Source organism: Saccopteryx bilineata, chromosome 12 (genome assembly GCF_036850765.1).
Source record: "Saccopteryx bilineata isolate mSacBil1 chromosome 12, mSacBil1_pri_phased_curated, whole genome shotgun sequence".
NCBI classification, from domain to species: domain Eukaryota; kingdom Metazoa; phylum Chordata; class Mammalia; order Chiroptera; family Emballonuridae; genus Saccopteryx; species Saccopteryx bilineata.
Window position 1 is genome coordinate 54,488,838 of NC_089501.1, and position 26,307 is coordinate 54,515,144.

Genomic DNA, 26,307 nt, shown 5'->3' on the forward strand with positions numbered 1-26,307 from the left:
GGATCGTTGCCGCAAAGACAGCGGCAGGTAACAGGCGTGATTCTCCCAGCGTTAGCTACCAGGCTTGACATTTTATCATTAATTTAATAAATGCAAGACAAGAAGAGTTCATCAGTGCATACAAACTTAACACATTTTAAAAATCCACTTCTGATCTTTCTGGATTTAGGGCATCTGACGTCAGATGCCACGGCCGCAATCAAGAGTTCTGTAAATAACGGTCATCGGGATCATCCCTGAATTAGCTCACCAAACCAACACACATTCTAGAGCTAATAAATGGCCCAAACTCCCCTGACCAATCACGGTGGGCACTGGGAAGCAATGTTTTCTAATGACATGGGTCATCTCCACTAATTTTCAGAGCTAAACTCTAAAATAACTCTTGACTTAACACTCTGGAATAGAGGAACTTCCCTAATGTTACACATTAATTACTATTACAGTGTTTCCAAACCCTCCCAAGAGTTACTTCCAAAGCTTTCTTCACAATAATGCACCTAGGTCATATTGTGCTCAATAATTTTTTTCATAATGCATCTATTAGACACATTCATTATGCAAAAAGAAAAAAGTTTTCATCCTTGCTATTACTGATTCTTAATTATTCTTTCATGTCAGACCGCCAGCGAGAGATTGAATAGGGAAAAATCGGAGGGAACAGGAAGTCTAAATGCACCTGCAGGAATTTCTCAGGATCCCAACCCGTCCCCCCAACCAGCGCCCCCTTCCAGGAGAGATCACTGCTCTGCAGTGGTGGTGGTGGTGGGGGTTCCCCCTTAGAGTCCCACCGACGGCGGTACAGACGACCACGTCCGCGTGTGCGGAGCTGCGGGGCCGCGGGGCGAGCCTCCACTCCGGGGGTGCCGGGCGCACGCGGGGCTCCCTCGCCGACCTATCACGGTGGGCTGCCTGTCAAACCAGGGGCGCGCGGGGCCTGGCAGCAACACACACTGAGTGTCGGTCCGCACAGCGGGCACCGGGGCGCCGGCGGAACGGGCGCGGCCGCGCTGTCACCGTGACAGTTGGCACTGGGGGTTGGGGGTGGCACCCAGGGACCCCCGGCGTCCGAGGAACGGCGTGGCGCGGGGCGGCGCAGAGAGGCTGTACCTGACAGGCACCACGTACCGATCATAGTCACTGGGCGGGTGCAGACTGCTGGACAAGAAAGGGACCTCTGAGCACACAGGGCGCCCGCCTACGCCTCCCACCAGCGCTGCGTTCCGAGGTTAAATCCGCCAGGACTCCCCTCCCCCACGTGCCCGGCCGTCGGAGTACGCATGCGCAGACCGCGACGGCCCATGGCCTTCTGGGAGTTGTAGTTTTAGCCGCGCACTTTCCCGGGCCCGCCGCCAGCCGCCCGCCACTCTTCCTGGTTAAGGCCCAAGACGTATACGTCACGGGGGGGTGGGGCCATTCCTCCGCAGTGTTGATGCGTCGCTTAGCAACCGGGAGGCTAACCTTTGGAAGCTCGTTGCAGAACTAGCTAAGGTCCTGCCCTCTTCCCGCCCCTCCCCTCCCCTCAACTCCCTTCACCTAGGAGCTGCCAAACATCTGGATCTACCTGGGCACTGCGAGGGGTTGCATTTCTACCCTTACGGCGCCCGGGTTCGGTTTCTCGCGACCTCCTCCTCCTCACATCCGTAAAACCCACTGATTCGTGTACTACACGTTGTGTGAGAACAAGACATTGGGAAGATGGTGGCAGAAAAAGAGACCCTGAGCTTAAGCAAGTGCCCAGACAAGATGCCGCAGAGGAGGACGCAGCTGCTGGCGCAGCAGCCGCTGCCAGTGCACCAGCCTCGCTCCAGACTTTCTGAGGGCTTCACAGTCAAAGCCATGATGAAAAACTCAGTCGTAAGTGACCTTCCTGAACTGAATGCACTCCCCTCCCCGAGTCCACAGACACCAGGTTGCAGAGGTTGGCCGGCCCCCAGCCTGGATTCTGAGTCCATGTCCTTCTGAGTGGTCTTTGCCCAAAATAGCAATTACCCAGCCAGTGGCAGAAGGTGCCCAACAGTGTGGAGGTCCAGGCTAGGTTATGAGAAAGGATCTTGAGCAAGTGGTATAGTAGGTGCACCCTTATAAAGCATTTTCCTAATAACTTATGGTTTCCAGATGATCCAAGATGACTCTAAACAATTTATAAAAGAAAAAAAACCTTTACGATTTCTAAACTAGCCCCACTCCGCAAAAAGCCTTCTAGAAAGCAGGTGAGTTCTTAGAAATCTTAAACTCTCTCGCAAATTTGACGTGCTTATGTGTACAGCTGGGAACATAAACTCATTAAATCATCTACAATAAGAAATCTCATCATTTCACCCAGGAAATGTCAGACTATCCCAGCATTGGCTCTAACAACATTTTTTTCTTACAAAATGGTATCAGCCTGTTAGAATACTGAGAGGCAACTCAATATGTCTCTTTCAAGGCACACCTTTTAAATTATAAATTTTTTAAAAATCCAAGCTTCAGTTCCAGTATCTCTGGCTATTAATACTTTTCATATATCATTTTTATTATTCATGGTAGTTAAAATAGTTTCTTATACTGTTGAGGGAAAAAAAGGAACAAATGGTTTAGCTACATACATGATATGTTATTGGGGGGGTTGTTTTGTTTTATAAAAAGCCGTCCTATCTGTTGAACAGCTTTGAATTTGGTATGCTAAACCACGTTTTACTACTGAGTAAGCACCTGTCTGGGAATGAGATATTAAATAATAAATGCAGCTTTCAAATTTGTATAATTTACTCTCTGGGAAGATCTGACTTATTGCATAGCAACTCATTATGTTAAATGAATAGTACTGCTTTCCAGTGTCACATTATTTGTTTTACATAAATGTTGCAAAACTAATAACCTGTTCTGAAACCACATTCTTAATGAACACATGAATGAAACAGATTACCTCTAGACCCCTAGGCCAGATTTCCATATTCTATACGAATGATGTTCTGGTTATTGGGATGTGTGTCGATGGGTTTACAATAGTTAAAATTATGGAATATATACGAAAACTCCTGCTAGTTCTTACTTAGGTCCTTTTGTGTACATTTCACATGAATAGGGGTCATGGGAGCCAAGATGACTAGCTACCAGCAATACAGAATACCATATTTGTTCAAGTTAATTGTTTTTTTCCCTCTAGTTAGTATTTATGATTAAAAACAGTGACTTTTTGATGTTATATTTTTTTCACAGAAGTAATAAAATATTGGTCAGAGTCTTCCTTTTTCTAAACCTATGTTCATAATGATGTTTATATTCTTAAAGGACTTACGCTAACGTCATAGTTCAGGAAAATCAAATATTTCAGTAATGCTAATTGTTATAAGTATATTTACAAGACTCAAAAAACTGATTATGAAGCAGCCTTCTTTATAAGCAACTTATTTGAGATAAATTATCTTATTTTCATATATTTTTTTAATTTTTATTTATTTATTTATTTTTTTACAGAGACAGAGAGAGAGTCAGAGAGAGGGATAGACAGGGACAGACAGACAGGAACGGAGAGAGATGAGAAGCATCAATCATTAGTTTTTCATTGCGCATTGCAACACCTTAGTTGTTCATTGATTGCTCTCTCATACGTGCCTTGACCGTGGGCCTTCAGCAGACCGAGTAACCCCTTGCTGGGGCCAGCGACCTTGGGTTCAAGCTGGTGGGCTTTTCCTCAAACCAGATGAGCCCGCGCTCAAGCTGGCGACCTCGGAGTCTCGAACCCAGGTCCTCTGCATCCCAGTCCGACGCTCTATCCACTGCGCCACCGCCTGATCAGGCTTATTTTCATATTTTTAAGGAAAATCTCTTTGTGTGACATCTACTTTACTGTTGGGATTTTCAAAACATGATGAGTAATTGTTTCCGTTTATTTAGTGGAAATCATAATTCACAGACATGAACATTATTCAGCCATTCAACAATTTTTTTCTTTTTTTTTAAAGCTAATAACTTGTTAAACACAGTTCTGGGAATTTGGGATTTGCAAAACAAAGTCCATGCACTTACTATTCCAAGGAAAACCACCACCAACAGCAAAGTTATAATTAAAAGAAAGTTATTAATACTATTTATGCAAACTAACTTCAGTGGTATAGGGGATAAAACCTTTTCCTTTTCCTATTCAATATTTACATTTCTCTGTGTCTGTTTTCAACAGTATAGACTTTTTGGCAATATAAAATCAACCTCTTCTTTTGAGGTTTATTTTTACTCAGAAAACAATATACCTGTCTTCAGCATCTCTTAATTACAAACCCTTGTTCTAAAAGCCAACCCCCAGACCATTTTTCTAGTATTAGGACTTGCTTTCACTTCCCTCTTTCAAACATTTGCCACTTAAATCTGTCACCATTCCAATGTTCTTCCTCAAAAGACATACAGACCTATATACCCTGAGGAGTTATAGGTCACTCCTGTTGTTTCCTTTGAAAGTGCTTTAGTAATATAAGCAAAACAACCTGGTCATAAACACATCTGATCAGATGAGCTGTACAAGCAGAAATCCTTATTTAAAGCCTTAATTTATATATGTAAATGCGAAGTTATTTACAACATAACATGTGGGTTGGGTGCAGAGCGCCTTCCTAGCAGCTGCGGCTGATGCAATGCTGTGAGAATACTCCAGCTCCCAGAACCCTCCTGGGCACACCCAGGAAGGAAGCTCACCCGCTATAAGGAAGTGACTTAGCACCAACAAGGCAGCTACCTGATCTTTTCAGCCATTGGCTATGAAGGACATGCTGTAACACCCTATAGCAGGGGTCCCCAAACTTTTTACACAGTCGGCCAGTTCACTGTCCCTCAGACTTTTGGAAGGCCAGACTATAAAAAAAACTATGAACAAATCCCTATGCACACTGCACATATCTTATTTTAAAGTAAAAAAACAAAATGGGAACAAATACAATATTTAAAATAAAGAACAAGTAAATTTAAATCAACAAACTGAGCAGTATTTCAATGGGAACTATGCTCCTCTCACTGACCACCAATGAAAGAGGTGCCCCTTCCGGAAGTGCAATGGGGGCCAGATAAATGGCCTCAGGGGGCCGCATGCGGCCCAGGGGCCGTAGTTTGGGGACCCCTCCTATAGGCTGAACCCATGTATATAAGCTAGCTTACTTCCTGAATAAAGTGGAGCTGCGTCACTAAACCTGGTCCTCGGAGAAGGTCTTTGCATCTCCATCATCGTCCTCACCCCCGGCAGGACTTGTCCACAATAACAAATGTAGATGTAAATGTTTTAAATCCAGTGTCAAATGTTCTTCTTCAATAGTAAGTAGTTCTTGACTTCCTTGCAATTGTTGTTGCATTCTGTATATATGAAAACTAGCAGTGACAGGAGTCCTGCAATCAGATAATAATGTTCAAATTCATATTCTTCTAATGTTTGCCTGAAAAGAATAATATGAAATTCAGAATGAGAAGATTTTGTTTTTCTCTTTAAATGCCTTGTTCATGGTGTGACACAGCCTAGAATCAGAAGCCAGTAGGTCAGAGTGTACTGGCTTCATCTCAGCAGAGAGTGGGTACTCGCTGTGCTAATCTACCTCATGATAAAGCCAGTTAGGATGCTGGCTCAAGGCTATGATAGAGAGGTTGACTGCAATTTAAGCTGTATATTACTATTTTCCTTTTCAATAGACTACGGATATCTCAAAGGTCAGTGGAGTGGGAAAAAAATTATTTTTTATGATCAGTTTACGTATAGAGAAACTTGTGTACTTACAATCATATTCATTCAACATGTAATGGTGATGGTCAAAATGTATAAATTGTGTATTAAGATACCGATCTGGCTGTTGTTAACAGAGGCCAAGTAATGTGTGCGTAACGGAGATGGAAGTTGCTTCTCTTCCGTAGAAAATTCCGTATCTGTACACAGTCCAGGGAGGCTGGGCCCTGCGTCCACATGGGATCAGTTCAGGGACACGAGAATCTTATATGTTCTTGCTCTGTATCCTATAGGATGACGTCCTGGGTCAAGGTGGGCTCACCCCCAGCAGGGTCAAATCGCTCCCCTCGAGAAGGAGGCAGGAGGAAGCAGAGAACTTCCTTTCAAGGGCAGGACCCAGACACAGAACCATACTTTCACTCACGTCCCACTGGACAGAGTTTACTCACAGGCCTCTATTTTCTCTCTTTGCAAAAGCAATGAAAGACAGATAGATCCTTGCAGCAACTCTTGGCCTCCATCCTCATTCCACCAGGAAAAGGCCTAAGAAAGGTTATCCAGTCCCCAAAGTGCGTCAATCTCCAACACCTATGTCATGCAGGAGGAGGAAAAGAGGGGGAGGGGCCGCCTGCCCTGCCGGGAAAGAAAGGCAGAAATGGAGAGCAAGACGCTTCCTTGGAAGGGCTGTCCCAGCAGGTGCGCGCATCCTTCTGCTCCCCTCCCATCGCCAAAACTTCCAGCTGCGAGAGAACCTGATGAACATGACCTCCGTGAGCTCCGTGTCCAGCGAAAGCCCGAGGTGCTTTGCTACTGTAACAAACCGGCGGATGATGACAGGTGTCCCCCACCGGTACTGAATGTTTCTAGTGAAGAAAAGGACAGGGACAAGTAAAATAATTGCGAATAAATGCGCACCCACAATTACTCAGCACGGTGGAAGTACTCATGGTGAAAGGACCAAGGGACAGTAACCTGATGGTGGCCCTCGTCACCTTTCGCCTGGGTTTTCACAGTGCCACCCACACGAGCTGCGAGCCCCCATCCACCAAGTGGCTGGTTTGTCCCCGTCACTATCAACACCGTTCCACTCACCATGCTGGTACACTGCTCTCTTAGCACTGCTGAAAGCTTTTGGAGACCCTCAGTCCTTACAGAGAAAGAAAAAACAATGGTAGAATCTCCACAGGACCCATACAGGGCCTTCTGGGACCCAGCCCTGTTCTAGGGTTTTCATGTCACCTCCCACTAGTCTCACTGGCTATCACCCAATTAAGCTGTGACTCTTCATAGTTGTGATTTCGCTGATGTTGCTTTGTTTGGGTGTGTGCCCTGCTCCCTACATGTCTGCACCCAGAAACTCCTCAGCGGTTGGGTAGCAGACATCCCCTGTCACCGCGCTAAGCACTGTTGTAGGCGCCGGGAGCCAGCGGCCACAGGCCATCACAGGGCTTGTATCTCCGCAGCCGCTGAAATGCCAGCTGCTTCACCTCTTCCCCTCTGTCCACCGGGACAGAACCATGTCCTCTTTTCACTGCTTTCTACTGTGTACCAGGGTGATTTCTGCTCCTGTTTCATCCCCTCGCGGGCATTGCCTGGAAGAGTGGGCTCTGGGTGGCCCTCATTTTTGTCGTCCTAACCTGCAGGTAGCAAGTGCACTCAGATCTTTGATGAATGGAGGAAAGCCGTTCTACGGTACTTCCTTCTTATCTCATTGCCTCCCTTGTTCTGTCGCTCTGATTGTCATCTCCCTCTCGTTTGGGTTTATTTTGTAACCGCCTGCCTTTACATCAGGAGCCAGAGGACCCCTGCAGACCCAGCCCGATCATGACACTAGTCACCCCCCACCCCAGGGCCTTCTTATCTCTCTCAGAGTAGAAACTCACGTCCTGGCCCTCCCCGGAGGCCCTGATCTGACGGCAGTATCTTTTCCCCCTGTAAATCTCAACCCTTTCTCCCTTCCTCCTTCCGTGGCAGCCACGGTAGCTTCCTCGCGGTCCCCTGAGTACCAGCCGCCTGGCAGCCCGGGTTCCTGCTCCCTCTGCCTGAGATGCCTCCAGCCCTACCTGTGCTCATCTCCCCATCCTTCTAGCTTTGTTCAAAAGCTAACTCTTCAGTGAAGACTTCCCTGACGGTTCAAACTTTCAACCTCTCCGTGACCCACTGCGTTCCCTGTCCCGGCAGCCATACCCTCCACGCCAGGGGTCCCCAAACTTTTTACACAGGGGGCCAGGTCACTGTCCCTCAGACCGTTGGAGAGCCAGACTATAAAAAAACTATGAACAAATCCCTATGCACACTGCACATACCTTATTTTAAAGTATAAAAACAGCCCTGGCCGGTTGGCTCAGCGGTAGAGCGTGGGCCTAGCGTGCGGAGGACCCGGGTTCGATTCCCGGCCAGGGCACACAGGAGAAGCACCCATTTGCTTCTCCACCCCTCCGCTGCACCTTCCTCTCTGTCTCTCTCTTCCCCTCCCGCAGCCAAGGCTCCATTGGAGCAAAGATGGCCCGGGCGCTGGAGATGGCTCTGTGGCCTCTGCCTCAGGTGCTAGAGTGGCTCTGGTCGCAACATGGCGACGCCCAGGATGGGCAGAGCATCGCCCCCTGGTGGGCAGAGCGTCGCCCCATGGTGGGCGTGCCGGGTGGATCCCGGTCGGGCGCATGCGGGAGTCTGTCTGACTGTCTCTCCCTGTTTCCAGCTTCAGAAAAATAGAAAAAAAATAAAAATAAAAAATAAAAAATTAAAGTATAAAAACAAACGGGAACAAATACAATATTTAAAATAAAAAACAAGTAAATTTAAATCAACAAACTGACCATTATTTCAATGGGAACTATGGGCCTGCTTTTGGCTGATGAGATGGTCAGTGTACTCCTCTCACTGACCACCAATGAAAGAGGTATCCCTTCCGGAAGTGCGGCAGGGGCCAGATAAATGGCCTCAGGGGGCCGTATGTGGCCCGCGGGCCGTAGTTTGGGGACCCCTGCTCTACGCATTCTGTCCTTGTTCCTGAAGACGTCTCCCCCTTTAGGACGAATCCAGCGCATCCTTGCCGGCCCCCGCTGCAGCTTAGAGGATGCTCAGGGCAGGGAGCGCCTCCTGTGGACCACTGCTCTGTCTCCAGCCCTAGGGAAGTTCCTGACACTTGGCAGGTGCTCTACCTTTTTTTTTTTTTTTTTTTTTTTTTTTTTTTTTTTTTTTTGTCAAACGAATTAATGAATGATGTTTTATGCTATAATTAGACAGTCATCTTGGCATTGGCAGCTTCAAGAAAATGCTAATGGTGTTATATAAACATAAAATATCAGAGTTAAATTAACTTACAAAATTGTATGCCATATTTTAATGAGCTTATTATGTAAGTTCTACATGCTCCCGTTATAAAACGTTAAAACAGTTTGGCTTAGAAAGGCTTTCTCCTAGCTAAGATTATGGGAAAAGATTTAGCCTTTTCCACCTGTCCTAGTCCTTTTATAATTTACTTTTTTTTTTTTACAGCTTTGCTTTATCTTGATTTATTTTGGTTTAAAAAGTGAGGTAAAAAATTTTTTTCCAACTGGCCAAAGGGTTATTACATGAATCTTTAGATATAATTAAACTAAATTATATCAATAGCTTTCTATTTGCTTTGAATAATCTACCAGTGCCGTATGTATATTAATTATAGCAGCTTTATATAAACTTGAGCATATCATAGGACTAGTCATATCTATTCTATTTGGCTTTCCAACCAGTCCTATGAGGAGGCAGGCAGACTATTTTTTATCCCATGTGGCGTACAAATCTAAGACAATTTAATTTCTTATTGTTGTGGTTTTGGGACACATTAAATGGCTTAGCAAGAAATAGAACCTATATTTCCAGATTTTTCTAACTCGGATTAGTCTTCTCTTGATATTTTTTTATAGACCTGGGATGGTGTGTAATATGCAAACAGAATACACATATTGAATATATCGTTTGAGAAATATTAAGCAAGCTCACTGGTTTCACCAGCACTCAGAGTATTTGTGTGACTTTCCTACGTTGGGACTGTTACAAATACCGCTACTAGGAAAACTCGAGTACATTTTTGGAGAATATATGTATAAATATCCAAGGATATATACCTGGGAATTGGTGGGTCCCAGGGTGTGCATATGTTTGCTTTCAGTAACTATATCAAAAGTGTTTCCAAATTGATTTTTCAAATTTAAACTCTGCCAGCTCTATACGAGAGGACCATTTGCTCTATAGTCTCACCCATCGTGAGTGTTTCCTTTATTATGCATTTTAGGAACTCTAGTGGGTCTATAATGCTATCCCATTGTGGATTTATTATTTATATTTATTGTGTCTAGCGAAGTTTGATACTTTTTAATATATTTATTGGCTATTTATCTCCTTTTGTTTTTTTTTGCAGTGTCTTTTCAAGACTTTCATCCGTTTTTTTCTTGGCTTGCCGTGTCTAATTTGTAGTACTTAGAATTTTTTGTATTCTATTCTAAATGATGTTGGTCATTTCTCAATTGTATGCATCGCGAGTATAGTTTCCCATTCTGTGAGTTTCCTTCTGGTTCTCTTAATGCTGATTTTTATCCCTCTCTTTTTAAAATATTAAAAAGAAAAGATGATCTTTTGTGAGGAAAAAGGTATCTTGGATATTTTATTTATATATTTATGTATGCTGTGTTTCCTCAGCCAGTTATAATTGTCTCACAGTAATTTTATACGGAAAGGCAGAAGGCATTGAAGATCAGCCTCGGCGATCAGGAGTAAGACAGGCAATCGTGGGACGATGAAGTAAAGAGCAGTTACGGTACAAAGCCTGTGGTGGAGAAAAGAAGGGTTTATATATAGATATATAAACCCTTCTTTTGGGTTTATATATGGGTTAAATATATATATATATATTTGTGGCAAAGACAGAGTACAGAGAGAGGGACAGACGGACAGGAAGGGAGAGAGATGAGAAACATCAATTCTTCATTGTGGTTCCTTAGTTGTTCATCGGTTAATTTCTCATATGTGCCTGACATAGGGGCAACAGCAAACCGAGTGACCCCTTGCTCAAGCCAGCTGGTGAGCCTTGCTCAAACCAGATGAGCCCTCGCCTCAAGCTGGGGACCTCAGGGTCTCAAACCTGGGTCCTTAGCATCCCAGTCCAATGCTCTATTCACTGTGCCCCACCGCCTGGTCAGTTAAGAGGGGTTGCTTTTGCCGTTCTTGAGGATCAGTGTTATTGATTGATGTTCAAATTTCTGAGTTTCTTGGCACCTGTTGTTGAAAGGTGAACATTCTGCACTTCTCATCACAAGAGAAAGCAGTCTATCAGTCCCTGTAGGGAGTTTAAGCTTTCCCTGTGTTGATTTCTCAGAGAAAAGTGATCAGGAAGCATTTTAAATACAGCAGGTTCTCCATTAACATTGTTTCGTTCATGAGTTCTTTGTAATGTGGATGAAAAAGCAAATGGAATCCATCTGGGGGCCGCCCCTGGGGTTTGCATTCCCCCAGGTCTGCCTGGGTTTTCTTCCCTCTCAACTTTCTCCTCACATCCCAGAGACGTGCATGTTGGGTGAGTGGCTGTCTCCACGGCCCCGTCTGTGTGAGTGGGTGTGAGTGGCCCCGGGCTGGAGGGGCCACACTCTGTCAGGGTGGGTCCTGCCTGGCACCCTGAGCTGTGGGGACAGGCTCCAGGCCGGCCACCAGAGACCCTGAAGTGGAATCGGCAGGCTGGTCAGTGCTCCCCTTATTTTCATTCATCTTTCTTAAAATGTGCACAGAGCTCATATTTATTCCAGTGTTTAATATTAGAAGTGTTTTGGGTCTCTATTTGGATGTTTGGTGATGGTTTTGTGACCAGAAATACGCTATAGGAACACAATTCTTGTTTACATCAACTAGCCCCTGAGAACACTTACCGAGAAGCTCTGGGTGACATGGAGGACTTACTGTCCGTGCAACACACCAGAGCTATCATTTTCAATGTCTTGCAAGAACTCCAGTAGCAAGTGTTATAGTTAGGAATTGGCTTTTGCATGTGATGAAATGAACGTGGCACATGTGTGTGTGGGCTCCGGGAGGTCCAGTTGGAGCCAGGAATGGGGACGAACAATGCCCGCAGGAGAGGGTAGACTGTGTGTGCCGCAGCCTTGCTTGTGCTCAGTTCATCCTACCGCAGGAGCGAGCTGGGTGCTGGTTCACACGGTGGCAGAGGGGACCCAAGTGGCGCTGTGAGAGCACAGACAGGGACCCGAGAGAGGGTAGGTCTGGGAGGCTCCCAGACACAATCACGTTTGCTGAAATATGCAGGCTGAGGGGGACCCAGGGCAAGAGGTGGGGATTCAGCAAAGGCTCAGAGATGGGACAGCCGGGGTGTCCTGCTCACTCGCTGGTCAGTCTTTATTGCCTGCTTTCTTCGAACAAAATAATTGTGTCATGAATTCTATGCATTATATACACGTTTAAAATGCTTTAATTGTATATATTTCTATCAACTATAGAGGCAAAGTATAATATATACATACTCTATGAAGTGTACATAGACATTTTGCAGCTTGCATATTTAGTTGATATTGTGTAAAATTATAATACTTTAAATGAAGTTTTATGGATTCTTCCTTCCATGGCAACATTTTACATGACATTACAAATGCCTCCTAAGCAGTTAGAAGGTTTATAAAGTTCTATCCATAATTTACTTAGTCATTTACCCAAATTCTCTTTCAGTTTTTTTTTTTTTTGCTATTTATATATACATAATATTGAAATGAATACTGTCACGTAAAATTTTCTTCTGTATTTTAACATATCTTCTTGAAATACAATTTCTGAAGTAGTATGACTGGGTTAGAGATTTTAAGGATCTGACAACTCTAAGGAAGGTTTGGTTTATACGGCCACCTGCAGTGCTTGGCTGCTGTCACCTCTCCTGCGGTCCTGGGCTGGGGGTCCCGCATTCCCCGGACCCCACCTGCCAGACGCCCTCCTCACCGGCTGCGTGTTGAGAGGATCTGTACATCTTAGCATGTCTGAAACACACTCATGATACATATTAGAAATGGGTTGAAAACATCTAAGGCTGTGGTTTTTCTCAGGTTGCAAATGGATTCACCTGGGGACCTTAAAAATACTGAATCCTGGGTCCCCCCCTCTGAGAGTCTGATACAATTGTTGTAATTGTTCTCAGCGTGGTGTGATTAGAGCCTGGTAGGGCTTCAGAGCATCTGGGGACACAGTATTCAGGGAGATCTCAAACACTTATTTTCTTGAGGTCTAGTTGGTTTTTCCAGAAATATATTGAGAGCAATGTTCTATTTCCCACTGATTTCTGTTTCTCTTTTGTATTATAATTATACATACTGCTCGGAGATATTCAAGAGGAATTTTTAACCAGTGTCACACAATTTTAATTATTATAATGTGGTAATATGTTTAGAAACTGGTAAAGCTAATCTCTCCCATTAATTCATACCCAGAATATCGATTTTAAATTTTAACTTTTTTACTAGTTTACTCTTTCAGGTGACTTTTTAATAGTATTCAAAACTAAAATATTGCTTGATCAGACAGTGGTGCAGTGGATAGAGCTTCTGCCTGGGACGCTGAAGACCCAGGTTCGAAACCCTGAGGTCACTGGCTTGAGTGTGGGCTCATTGGCTTGAGCGTGGGATCATAGACATGACCCCATGGTCACTGGCTTGAGCCCAAAGGTTGCTGGTTTGAAGCCCAAGGTTGCTGGCTTGAGCAAGGGGTCACTCACTCTGCTGTAACACACACCCCCTGTCAAGGCACATATGAGAAAGCAATCAATGAACAACTAAGGTGCCACAACGAAGAATTGATGCTTCTCATCTCTCTCCCTTCCTGTCTGTCTGTCCCTCTCACTAAAAAAACAAACAAACCCAAAACTGAAATATTCCCTTGAAATTGCAATGATCATGTAAATCACTTAGAAAAATATTCTCATATTTTCAGTTGTAACATATTTTATCACTTCGTGTTTATACTGTTATCTGTTTTCTTAATAACTGCTTAGATATTTTATATCCAACTTTCTAATAACGTGCTTTTAAATCTAATAATATTCCCATTGAACCACGTTTTATTCCCACATTTTGAAAAATGCAAAGATACAAATTAATATAGAAAATAATAAAATAGGCATATATTTCTGTCCTTTTTGACATTCTTGGAATCTCACCATCTGTAGGGGTTTGTGGTAAATGTCCTCTCATGAAAATCCCAAAAAGAGTTTTAGAATTGTGCAGGATGATTTGGGGACAGTAAACCATCTTTTGTAATCTCTCTTTGCTAAAATGTGTGTGTGTGTATTTGTGTGTGTAGTGAATTTTATCAAAACACTTTCTGCATCTATTGAGATGATCATAATGTTTTTCTGTTTCAGTCTGTTAATGTTAATACAATGTTAATTAAATGAATAGGTGGTATTGTAATGTTAAATCACCCTTACATTATTGCATACAATTTAATTATGATGTGGTTCGCTTACAAAGCAAGTATAGATTATTGGTACTTCTTTCATTTATCAGGGAGCAAAATCCCCTCTGGTAAGCCACCAGCAGCCCTCTGTCAAGGAATTATTGCTCCAGTGGTATCTTGGTCCGCTCAGCTGCCATGCAAAATGCTCTAGACTGGCTGTCTAAAGAACACGAATTTATTGTGCACAGTCTGGAAGCTGGCAGTCTACGATCAAAGGGCTGGTGAAATTGGCTCTTGGGAGGACTTGCTTCCTGGCTTGCTGCTGGTCTGGCTTACCCTTGTGTTCTCGTGCCCTTCCCTCGCACGTGCTGAGAGAGTCCCTTACTCTTCTTATGAAGTTCCTCCTCCCTTCCTGAGGGCCCTCTTCTCATCACCTCGCCCAACTCTGCTTCCCTCCCAAAGGTGTCCTATCCAAATACCAGAATCTTTCCTGTGGGAAGAACATTACATATGGGTACAACACTCGCATTCCACAATAAGTAATTTATTGAATTGCAATGTATTTTTATTTTGATATAGTGTTTTTAAACACCTACTTTTATTATAAAAGGCAAGAATTCTTATGTGGTTTTTAAGAAAATACCTAAAAGGGGGAAAAGAAAATAAATTTCAAATCCCTTATACTAGTTAATCACTCTTGAATTATTCTCAGAGAGCACCTCTACGGGCATGTGTGTACAACAATCGGAGTCATTTTGTGCATACATTGTTAATACAGTTAGAATTTTACTCCCTGCCAATATATTTTCATTGCTAATTTATTAATTATTTTATTACATTTACTTATAGTTTGTCTCGCTCCTTTGTTTCTCTCCTCATATGTTACCTTCTGTAGTTATATACTAATTCTTTGGGTTTTGACAACAGAATTCTATGTCTACATTTACATATTATATTCTCTCTTGATCTCCTTATATCTTTCTTTTTAAATACCTTTATTTTTATTTCAGATTAGTATTCTTGTTATTGAAAAGGACATGCAACTACATGTTTGCTTTTTTGTGTGTGTGTATGACAGACAGAGAGAGGGACAGATAAGGACAGACAGACAGGAAGGGAGAGAGATGAGAAGCATCAATTCTTCTTAGCAGCTCCTTAGTTGTTCATTGATTGCTTCCTCATATGTGCCTTGACCGGGGGGCTACAGGAGAGCGGGTGACCTCTTGCTCAAGCCAGCGACCTTGGGCTCTAGCTGGTGAGCCTTGCTTAAACCAGATGAGCCCAGACTCAAGCTGATGGCCTCAGGGTTTCAAACTGGGTCCTCCACGTCCCGATTCGACACTCTATTCACTGCACCACTGGCTGGTCAGGCCCACTTGTTTGCTTTATATCTTTATATGGATGTATGTACATTAATGAGGCACGATTCTCCCCATATCTGGGGCTTTGTGATTATTTTTCTATTATGATTTTTTTAAATTAATAGACTTGTTGCTTGATGGTGATATGATTTGACTTCTACAGTTTTACCTTCTTAGTGTTTGTTCAAGTTATTGGTTAGAACAGAATCATTTTCTAAAAACGTTCTATGGAAACTTGAAAACAGATTCAGTCACAAATGACAAGGATTAGGTCCATCCTAAGCAAATCTGAAATAAGCTGATGTGTTTTGGTATTTCTTCCTATTTATTTTCTCTAACACCTATTTAATATCCATAAAACAGTATTTTGTCACCTAAGTATGAAGATTTAAAAATATAAAACTAACTGAAACAATCTATTATGTTTGTGGCTCTTGTGATGTTCATCAGTAAGGGGCGAAACACAAAGAAAACTGACTACATGAAAACCCAGAACACAGTGGAGGGAACTGCACCCAGATGTGCTCTCTTGCTTCTCTGTAAACATCGCAGGGATCCTGCTGAGTCCCGGCTGAGGGGTTCAGAGAATGACCCAGGGACAGCACACCCACGTGCTCTTACTTACTGTAGGGACCTGGCTATCTAGTACATGTCTATAGGATTTCTATTGCTTTATTTTCTGGAAGGCATTTATTTATATTTTCAGTGTGTGTATTTCATATTTAATGCCCTTAAAATGGTTTTTTAAAAAGAGGCCTGACCTATGTTGGCGCAGAGGGTGGAGCATCAACCTGGAATGCTGAGGCCCCCAGTTCGAAACCCTGGGCTTGCCTGACTTCTGGTGGCGCAGTGGATAAAGTGTCGACCTGGAATGCTAAGGTCACCGGTTCAAAACCCTGGGCTTGCCCAGTCAAGGCACATATGGGAGTTGATGCTTTCTGCTCCTCCCCCCTTCTCTCTCCCTCTCTGTCTCTCTCTTCTCAAACATGAATAAATAATAAAATAAAATTTAAAAAAAGAAACCCTGGGCTTGCCTGGTCAAGGCACATGTGGGAGTCGATGCTTCCTGCTCCTCCCCTTCTCTCACTCTCTGTCTCTCTCTCTCCCCTCTCTAAAATTAATACATATAAAAAAATCTTTTAAAAAAGGAGGATTCAGAAAGGCCTACTGATTTTTGCTCTGCCTCCTTAGTAAGGCTTGACTTTCAAACCCATTGGCACATTGAGGAGGGGGAGGGAGGTTGTCTGGGCACATATTTGATCAGAGGGTGACCATGGACTGGTGACAAGCACGCCAGGGTCGAACTGACACCAAGGTAGGGTGACCACTGATTCTATGGGACCTAGAAAATAGGGCAAAAGATGTATAGTTTTAGTGTCTAGGGTACAAGAAGTGAAACTTTAAAGACTGTGTGAGGTAATTCAGTTTGTCTGTGGTACAGCAGTGTTATTTTCAGGGAAAGATTGTTAACTCTTGCAGATAAGAATCATTGCCTAAACAAAAATTTAGGATAACATTATCTATGGATTGGTTTGTTTACCAAAGTTACTGTCCCTTAGGAAAAGACATCCGAATTGATCTTATAAAGAATAATTGCATTGTATAAATAAATTATATTTTAGAATTATCCCCCTGAACCAACTTAAGTTAAAGTCCTTGATGGTAGCATAAGCTAGAGAAAGTAAAACTAGAAAACATATGATTATATAGTAAATGCCAAATAAAATCACGAGTACAAAGGAGATCACAGCTAACTAACTACCTTCCTTTTGTGGTTTGTACCGAGAAGAGGATCCAGAGAGGAGTATATTTCACAGACTGTCCGTCCTGAGTTAAAGTCGCTATGAATAAGTAGTCCCTGAGACAAACAGTAAATCCTTTACCAAATCACTCTCACTTTACTTCAAAATTAAGAAAAGAAAAATGACACACTGTTAATTGTTTTCACATGACCATAAAATCTTATTTGAATTTAACATGATATGATATTTAAATATATTACAGAGTTTATGTAAGGTAGTGATTACCCAACAGCAACAGTTGCATAAAATAACTATTAGTAATTTTCAGCAACAACTAGGGATGCCTCTGTGGATGCTGTGTTTCCCTGTGGAAATTCTTGTGCAAATCATAGATTGTACAACATATACACAGAGATGTGCATAGGCAAAACTATTTGTGTCGGTTTTAGGAGTGAATAACTTAAACAATGTTCATCCAATATAGCTTTTATCTCATCACAGTGAAGTGTAAGTGGCTAATGTCTTGCGATTGTTTGTCCCTGCATTGCTCAACACTGTGCACAGTGCTCCATGCATCAGAGATGCTCGGTTGTGCTTTTCAGTTGTTTAATCCTAACTTATTTTGTGAAAGTCAATCAACTGTGCGTGTCCATCTGCAGCTGTTCCAGACGTCCTTTGTGTTCATTACGTATCGAGAAAATTGTAGGTGATGGATGGATGAAAAAAAATCTCTTGTAGATAAAAAGACCTTTCTCTAGATCACATTTGGCCTTCTGTTTATGAGAGTAGAAAGTAGTTTGATTGATTTGGAACTTGTCAACACCTGATACTTTGATGAAAAAAAAAATCACAAGAATTTTAGAGTAGGATCTATTCAACCATGAAAATAAAAAGCCTTGGGTGGATCTCAAAGGTAGAAGGAGACATGATTGCAAGCCCTCTGGGGGCTTACACAGTACAAACAAGAGGCTCGTCTGGAGCCAATACCAATACCAGATGGATTTGGCCAGGGTAGGGCTTACGGTGAGAGGGGCCTGGGAGCCAGCAGAGGCGAACACTTGAGTCAGAATCCAAACCTTTGGTCCCAAAGTGAACCAAGATTCAGTCAGAAAAGATGAGTGACAGGAGGGAGGAGGCTCAGCCAAGCCAAAAAGGTACTGAAACCTTGAGTCTACTGTCAGGAGAAGCGCAGGCTGATGTCTGTTTTGTAACGGTAGAGATCTCCCCTCTGGCCCGGTTCAGCCACCCGCAAACAATAGTAAGTGACACATGTCAGTGAGGAAAGCAGCTGGGAGTAAATTGGCTGAAACTGCTTAACGTATTGGCAAACTTAGAACTTAAATTCAGTTCGTGGTGCAAGAGCCATATAATCTCATGGCAACGTCATCATTGGCTTTTCAAGTTGACAATTGTTTGTTAAAGTGTCGATGTGATAGGTGCCCCGGATTGATTGGTGAGGCTGTGGCGAGTAGTTTACTGGGGCTTGTCCGTCTGCATCCCGTGTCTCCGCCCACTTCCCCAGGCCTCCATTCTTCAGTTCTACCACTTTGAACCATTTCTAATTTTTAATAGTTTAATACAGTTCTTTCTAATGCATAAGTACAGTAATATGCTTGTACGGCTATTTCCTTTTTCTTCAAAGAGCTTAATTGAGGTGCCAACCGTAACCTCAAGTATAGAGCTGGATGTGCTTTGACACACACATACAACTAGGACGCCATCACAGCAATCAACGCACCGGAGCATCCGCCACCCCGTGTTCTCCTGTGCCTCTGAGAGCCCCCTCACTCTCTGCTCCAGCTCGGGTGAACGGACAAGCTCCTCTCCTCACCGTGGCTGAGTCTGCGTTTTCTGGCGTTGTCTGGGTGGGATCCTACAGCACAGACTCTGTTTCTCTCCTGGCCTCTTTTGCAGCTGACATGATTCTTTTGAGATGCATCCATGTTGTTGCGTGTGTGGATACCTCGTTCCTTTGTATTGCGGGGAGTCCTTCGTCTGAGCAGGCGGGGCACAGTGTGTCCAGCCACACGCTGGTGGACGTCTGGGTTGTTTCCAGTGTATGGCTGTTAAGCACAGCTGCCGTGGGCATTGGCGGGCACGGCTTTGTGTAGAGTGAGTGTGTCTTCCTTGATTCAATACCTGTGAGGGGCACAACCAGCAGTCCGGGCTGTCAAGGGGCAGAGAGGCATCACGTCCGCTCTGCCTTGGGCTGGCACACGACCTCATTAGGGTTAGGGACGGTTCGTCCCTGTCGTCCCTGAGACCTCACAGAGCGTGTATGAGCCTGATTATTACCATATATTTCACTCCATAAGACACACCTAGGGTTTTAAGAACGAAAATAAGAAAAAAAAAATCTGAATCAAATGGTGTGTTAAAATATTTAATAAGATACCGTGTTTTTCACTCTATAAGATGCGCTCCCCCACCTCAAAAAAAAGTGGAGAGGGAAATGCCTGTGCGTCTTATGAAGCGAAAAATACGGTCTCATGAGCGTTGTTCTCTTAGGACAGTAATATCAACACATCGAATAGAAGAAAAATCACTTTTATTTCTTATTTTCATAAGTATAGATGGTATCACTGTCTACAGAGCATTCTCATAAAGGAAAAAAAAACCACAGTTGATTTATATACGGATTGAACATACAGTTATTATATGAGATTTCTTGAAGTATCGTTACATTAGATTATGGAAACAAAGTGTTCATAATTTTCTCTACTAAATGTATTTATGCTGATGTTTGCTTTTTCCATGATAGGTTACCCAGCATACATCAATGTTTAGAATTTCTCATTAAAAACTGGAGTAGTTAGCACTTTTAACATTTTGCTTCATTCACCGAGATTTATTTGTTCCTTGTACATAAAACTCAAATTTATGTTTGCCTTCATTTATTTCCTTTCAATATCTTTGGAATCTTTCATGTTTTATAAGGAACCATAAATTTATTTCCACCGAAGGCCTACAGCTATCTTTCATGCTGACCTAGATGCAGATATGCAATTGAGTGAAATTTGAAAATTTTTGAACAAGAGCCCATTAAACTGGAATAATGAACCAATAAAAATTTTTTATCGCATTCAAAAAAATTATTTCTTAGACATTCACACTGTCGTTCTACTCATTAAAATTATTCTGGGACCATAGTGACAGCATGTATTCCTAAGGCTTAAAAAAAAAAAAGGAAAATCAACAGATCTTTTCTGGTGATCAAATGATTTGACCCGACTTCTAGCATAGGCATTTGTAACTAGATTACCCACCTTCAGCTAATAGAGTTAAAGTTCTTGGAAAGTCTTTTGTACAGTATCTGGAATGCTATGCCTATGTGAAGTGCTATGGTTTGTCACCACGCCTCAAATGCTTCATCAGCAGTGAGGTGCACGAGGACCGTTTCAGAGGGTTTCCATGGAGAATCAACAAAATATTCCCAGTGAGACACAGACGCATGCTCAGCAACACGGGAGTCACACGGGAGCCACACGGGAGTGCCCACCAGTTGGTGGTTTTACATTTTTCACACATCGTCGAACATATCGTTGGCCTAGCTAGCCTATAAAACAGGCCTTTACCCTGACCAGTTGGATCAGTGGTAGAGCGTGGGCCTAGCGTGTGGAGGACCCGAGTTCGATTCCCGGCCAGGGCACACAGGAGAAGCGCCCATTTGCTTCTCCACCCCTTCCCCTCTCCTTCCTCTCTGTCTCTCTCTTCCCCTCCCGCAGCCAAGGCTCCATTGGAGCAAAGATGGCCCGGGCGCTGAGGATGGCTCCTTGGCCTCTGCCTCAGGCGCTAGAGTGGCTCTGGTCGCAACATGGCGACGTCCAGGATGGGCAGAGCATTGCCCCCTGGTGGGCAGAGCGTCGCCCCATGGTGGGCGTGCCGGGTGGATCCCGGTCGGGCGCATGCGGGAGTCTGTCTGACTGTCTCTCCCTGTTTCCAGCTTCAGAAAAATGCAAAAAACAAAAAAAAAAAAACCCAGGCCTTTAGGAATCTTACAGGATTCTAACACCCTCACTCCTGGAGCCACTCTCGGGGGCGAGCTGTGTGCTGGGAAAGGCACAGGAGTGCTTGCGAGTCAACTGAGGTCCCCTCCGCGCTGGCGCAGTCCCTTCATTGGCCTTGACTGGTGTCACAAGTGCAGCTGATTCGCTACGGAAGAACGCTGCTGAAAGGTTTGCACTGGTGAAAGGTGTTTCCAAGCCACACACGGTCGTTTTATTTTATGTGACATGTACGGGTCAAGAAAATTTTATAAATGGCTTCGTTAACTTCTGAGGAAGCACATTGACATTAGTATAACATCTTATCATGTTGGTTATTTCTTGTTTTCTGTTGTACTTGGTTAGGATGAGCCTTATGTTTTAAGCAAATCATAAGATTATAAGAAGAAAAATTTTATATCTATTTTAGATTCTAACTTGACAACTAAATGCATTAATCCAAACAAATGGAGATGATGGAAATGACTCGTTTCCATTAGTCCTTCAAGCGTTGGCGTCTTGTATTTGTTTCTCTTTAATTCAGCTCAACTGCTGTATATTATTAAATGACACCATTTATCTAGCAGCAGTGCTGATACCTTTGGTGTCTTTGCAAGACATGGAAAAAGAGGGTAGGAGTTTGTTCTTTGTAAGACATGGAAAAAGAGGGTAGGAGTTTGTTCTTATCTGTAAAACGTGGTTTACCTTCTGTTAGAGATTTTTAAGATTTTAGACTCTTAATTGTGGATATCAAGCAGAGCCTCTCAGATGAGTGATACAGGCTAATTTCAAATTTTCTGTAAATGTACAAAATATACTCCTCATTTTCCCTAGTCTGGGCCTAAATGGCTCTGCTTGCATTTGTAATCAGAAATTGATTGGGTTGCTGTGGAAACTGGGAAAGTGTATCGCTAGTTGAAGACAAAATGCAGTAGAAGTACTGTTATCATAATTGCCTGCCATCTTCAACGCCTGTCATTCCAAACAGCGCGTTGCTACCATTTTCACATTCAAGCCCCCAAATGCTTCTCCTCAGAATATTGCTTTGTGGTCAGTATTAATCCTCTACATCAACTTTTGTGTGTGTGTGACATCAAATGCCTTTGATACATATTTCATTTGTTTCCATGTTAAACTTATTTTATATATACAAATGAAACTAGTTTCCATTTTATTCATACTTACTTACAAGGCGTATCATAGGAAAAGCAAATCTGAGGCAGGGAAAGTATCAGTTACTTAGAAGCCAGTTACCTGAAACATTTCAGCTGCCTAACGGGAAGACGTAAAACATGTGCAGAACTCCAGTGGCAGGAAGAATCCTCAACATCTGGTCGTGAAGACAGCCCAGAGGAGAGCTCTGTTTTACATAGAAAAACAAGATCATGCCGCTTACCGTGTGGAAGCAAAAACAAGCTCTGTTTGTCTTTCAAAGTAAATCTTCAGTATCAAGTCCAGAAAGAGAAAGTCAGCAGAAGGAATGAGGAGAAAAGTAAAAAAGAAGAGCAAAGCGACGAGGGGTGAGGACCGTGCATGGTCCCAGGAGAGGGGGTGGGGACAAAGTTCCGTCAACACCGTCTTTTCCGGAGATTGACTTCGGTCTCCGGATTTCAACAAGAACAAATCTAAAACATTATCTGGGACTTCTGAAGTTTAGAAATACAGCGTGTCCGTAAAGTCATGGTGCATTTTTGACCGGCCACAGGAAAGCAACAAAAGACGATAGAAATGTGAACTCTGCACCAAATTAAAGGAAAACCCTCCCAGTTTCTGTAGGATGATATGGCAGTATGTGCGCATGCCCAGATGATGACGTAACACCGTGTATACAGCGGAGCAGCCCACAGCCATGCCAGTCGAGATGTGGACGGTACAGAGGAAAGTGCACTGTGTTCTGTGGCTTGCTAAATTCGAATCCGTGACCAAAGTGCAACGTGAATATCTGCGCGTTTATAACGAAGCGTCACCACATAGGAATAACATTACTCTGTGGGATAAGCAGTTGAAGGAAACCGGCAGTTTGGTGGAGAAACCCCATTCTGGTAGGCCACCAGTCAGTGATGAGTCTGTAGAGGAGCCCTAAAAAATCTGTGCATGAGCCCACATCGAACTACACTGAATAGGTATGAAACTGGGAGAGTTTTTCTTTCATTTGGTGCAGATTTCACATTTCTATCATCTTTTGTTGCTTTCCTGTGGCCGGTCAAAAGTGCACCATGACTTTACGGACACACTGTATAAATCTTGGGAAACCAAAGGATCACCTGCCGAAGAAGGGTTAACAGGACACAGGATCTACGTACGAGGAGAGATTGACTGGTCACACACTTCAGCTCTCGTGTCAAGAATAAGCAAAAATGGAGCTTGCTCCAGATTCATTTTTGTAAACCATTCCAGACACCGGACAGATTTTCAGCTTCAGCAGAAAATTATTAAAATATCTTTATATGTGTGTGACATAATCTAAATGACGCGTCACCTTTTTATTGCTGAGATCCGTGTGCTGGACATTCAGATTCTAGTCTTGGGCACTTCGTGGCACCATGCACTTCAGAAGGAGGTTCGAAACCACCGAGCCGGTTCTGCGCAGGGGTTACCACAGGCGGCCTTCAGAAGCGAGCTCTTGTCTTCCTTTGAAGAGCTGGGGCGCAGGCAAAATGTATACAGCGGTTTTAATATACTGTTCGCCCTGGAGCACAGGTAAAATGAGATTTGTTAAGTGAAGCAGAGGGGAGAAGAACCTCTATCTAGATACATGAGCCGTCCAGTCCTCACTTTGTTGTCGGTGGTGGTGTTTTGAATAGGTAATGAATAGTTTAAAAGTCAGAAGGGCACACACTGAAAAATCCTTTTCATCCACTTCTCCTTTACTGTGATATTGGTGTCATATGGAATATTTTGTGCATTTTACGTAAATATGTGCATATGCATTGATTATTGCCAGATTTCCTACTCTGAGCAAAATCGAAGAGTCGAATAGTATGAGATCACAGTTTTGCTTTGCCTTCCTGTCCTTCCTAACCAAGCTAAGCCTGTTTTCACTAGCCTGTCGCCTGTCCAGGCATCTCCTCTGGGAACTCTGCCCACTGTTCCTTCTTTTGGGTGCCTGTCTTTTTATTATTGCCTGTGAGAGCTCTATGCTAGAGCTCTTCAGATCTTTTACTGACTCTATGTTTTATAAACATCTCCTGCCTTTCTGAGCCTTGCCTTTCTACTCAGTGACTTGAGTCTTCTGATAAACAGAATTTACTAATTTTAAGATTGTCCAATTTATCCATCTTTTCATTCACGGTGAGTGCCTTTTTGGGCTTGACAAGCTGTGAGAGAGAATCAGGTTTCATTTTTGTCGATCTCTGTTTCCAATCAACCGAGCACCGCGTTGCTGTGAGAACCCCACTCTTTTCCCCGTGGCTTCCCAGCCCAACTGTTATCACAACTTAAGTAATCATATATGTTTGCACTTATTTCTGGACCCAAGGCTCTGTTCTGCTGTCTTTGTCTGGCTTATTGTAACTTCATGTTGTATGTCGGAAGAATAAGTTGTAACGTTGGAAGAATAAGTCTTCCAATGTTTTTATTCTTCAGGGTTGACTGAGATATTTTTGGCCCTTTGCATTTTCATATAAACTTTAAATTTCCATGTAAAGTTTGACAAGTTACAGAAAAAAGTTTGGTTTTGATTGGGATTGCAATGATATGTACACATCAATGGTGAGTTGGTGCCCTTATTATATTGATCTTCTAAGCCACGAATGTGTTATAGCACAAATAATTTAGGTCTTCTTTAACGTCTCCCTGTAAAGTTTCATGATATTCTACATAGAGGTCTTCCATATATATCTATAGGTATATCTATAGATATTGTTTTTTCCTGAAGTGAGAAGTAGGGAGGCAGAGAGATAGACTCCTGCGTATGCCTGACCAGGATCCACCTGGCATGCCCACCAGGGGGCGATGCTCTGCCCATCTGGGGCGTCGCTCCATTGCAGCCGGAGCCATTCTAGCACCTGAGGTGGAGGCCATGGAGCCGTCCTGAGCGCCCGGGCCAACTTTGCTCCAATGGAGCCTTGGCTGCAGGAGGGGAAGAGAGAGAGAGAGAGAGAAAGAAAGGAGAGGGGGAAGGGTGGAGAAGGAGATGGGCACTTGTCCTGTGTGCCCTGGCCGGGAATCGAACCTGGGACATCCACATGCCTGGCTGATCCTCTACTGCTGGGCCAACAGCCTGGAGCTTCCATATATTTCTTGATATTTTTTTCTTAGTACATGATTATGCCAGTGTAGATGTTTTAGTTTTTGAGGTGTTTTCTCTATAATTTTTAATATACATTACAGTTATTTATTATACAAGAGACTTGTAAAGTTTGCCTATTAATTTTAATACTGTATGTGTTGAGTTTTTGGACTTTTTGCATGCGTAATGATATAAGTGGGTGACAATTGTATTCTTTTCCAACCATATAATGTTTTTTATTTCTGAATAGGATTGGCTCTACAGTTTCTACTATTACATAAGTAATAGTGGGTGTTCTTACCTTCTTCCTAATCCCACAAAGAAAGGCTCCACCATTTCATGATCATGTAGGATATTTGTTATAGTTTTGCTCTAGATTCCCTTATTGAAATGATTGCAGTGTTCTTCTGTTTCCAGTTTGCTTAAGGTTCATATCTTAGCTGTTGGTTTGTATAATTTTATATTTATGGAGATGATCACATGCTAGAATCATCAGTTTGCTAACATTCTGTTTCTGAATTTTATATCTGTGTTCAAAAACGATACTGACCTATACGTTTCCTTTGTGCATTATCCTTCGCTCTGCCTCTGCATACTGTAAATGTAAAGTGAAACTAGGACGAGATGTAGTTCAATGTAGAAGTATGACATGTTTGCTATGGATAAATGAGACCGTAAGACACAGCAGCGTGGGTGTCAAAGCACTAAGGTTTTATTTTTAGCTTTCTCATCAGACAGCTGTGTACTATCTTGCAAGTGATTATTTCCTTTGATCTCCTACCTCCTGTATAAAATGAGGTATTTGAAATGTATTATTGTTACAGCCTCTCCCCGCCCCAGACTCCTGAGACAGGCACACAGCCAAGGCCCATGCACGACTCTAAAT

The 26,307-nt window shown here is 43.0% G+C and overlaps 2 protein-coding genes across 4 annotated transcripts in view; one reads left to right on the top strand and one right to left on the bottom strand.

Moving 5' to 3' along the window:
• PRKN (parkin RBR E3 ubiquitin protein ligase) overlaps positions 1-1,265 on the bottom strand; it is a 1,041,656-nt gene extending 1,040,391 nt beyond the window's left edge. The window contains exon 1 of one of the 2 annotated variants that reach the window (XM_066248240.1): positions 1,129-1,265. In XM_066248240.1, the coding sequence (XP_066104337.1) occupies positions 1,129-1,135 (7 nt within the window). In that variant the 5' untranslated portion in view covers positions 1,136-1,265. Of the gene's footprint in view, positions 1-1,110 lie in introns of both variants that reach the window. The other variant, XM_066248238.1, reaches the window with a different exon arrangement.
• A 246-nt stretch (positions 1,266-1,511) lies between these two features.
• The window catches only part of PACRG (parkin coregulated), a 459,081-nt gene continuing 434,285 nt past the window's right edge, over positions 1,512-26,307 (top strand). For both annotated transcript variants that reach the window (XM_066248027.1, XM_066248028.1), the window contains exon 1: positions 1,512-1,857. In XM_066248027.1, the coding sequence (XP_066104124.1) occupies positions 1,699-1,857 (159 nt within the window). In that variant the 5' untranslated portion in view covers positions 1,512-1,698. The remainder of the gene's footprint in view (positions 1,858-26,307) is intronic.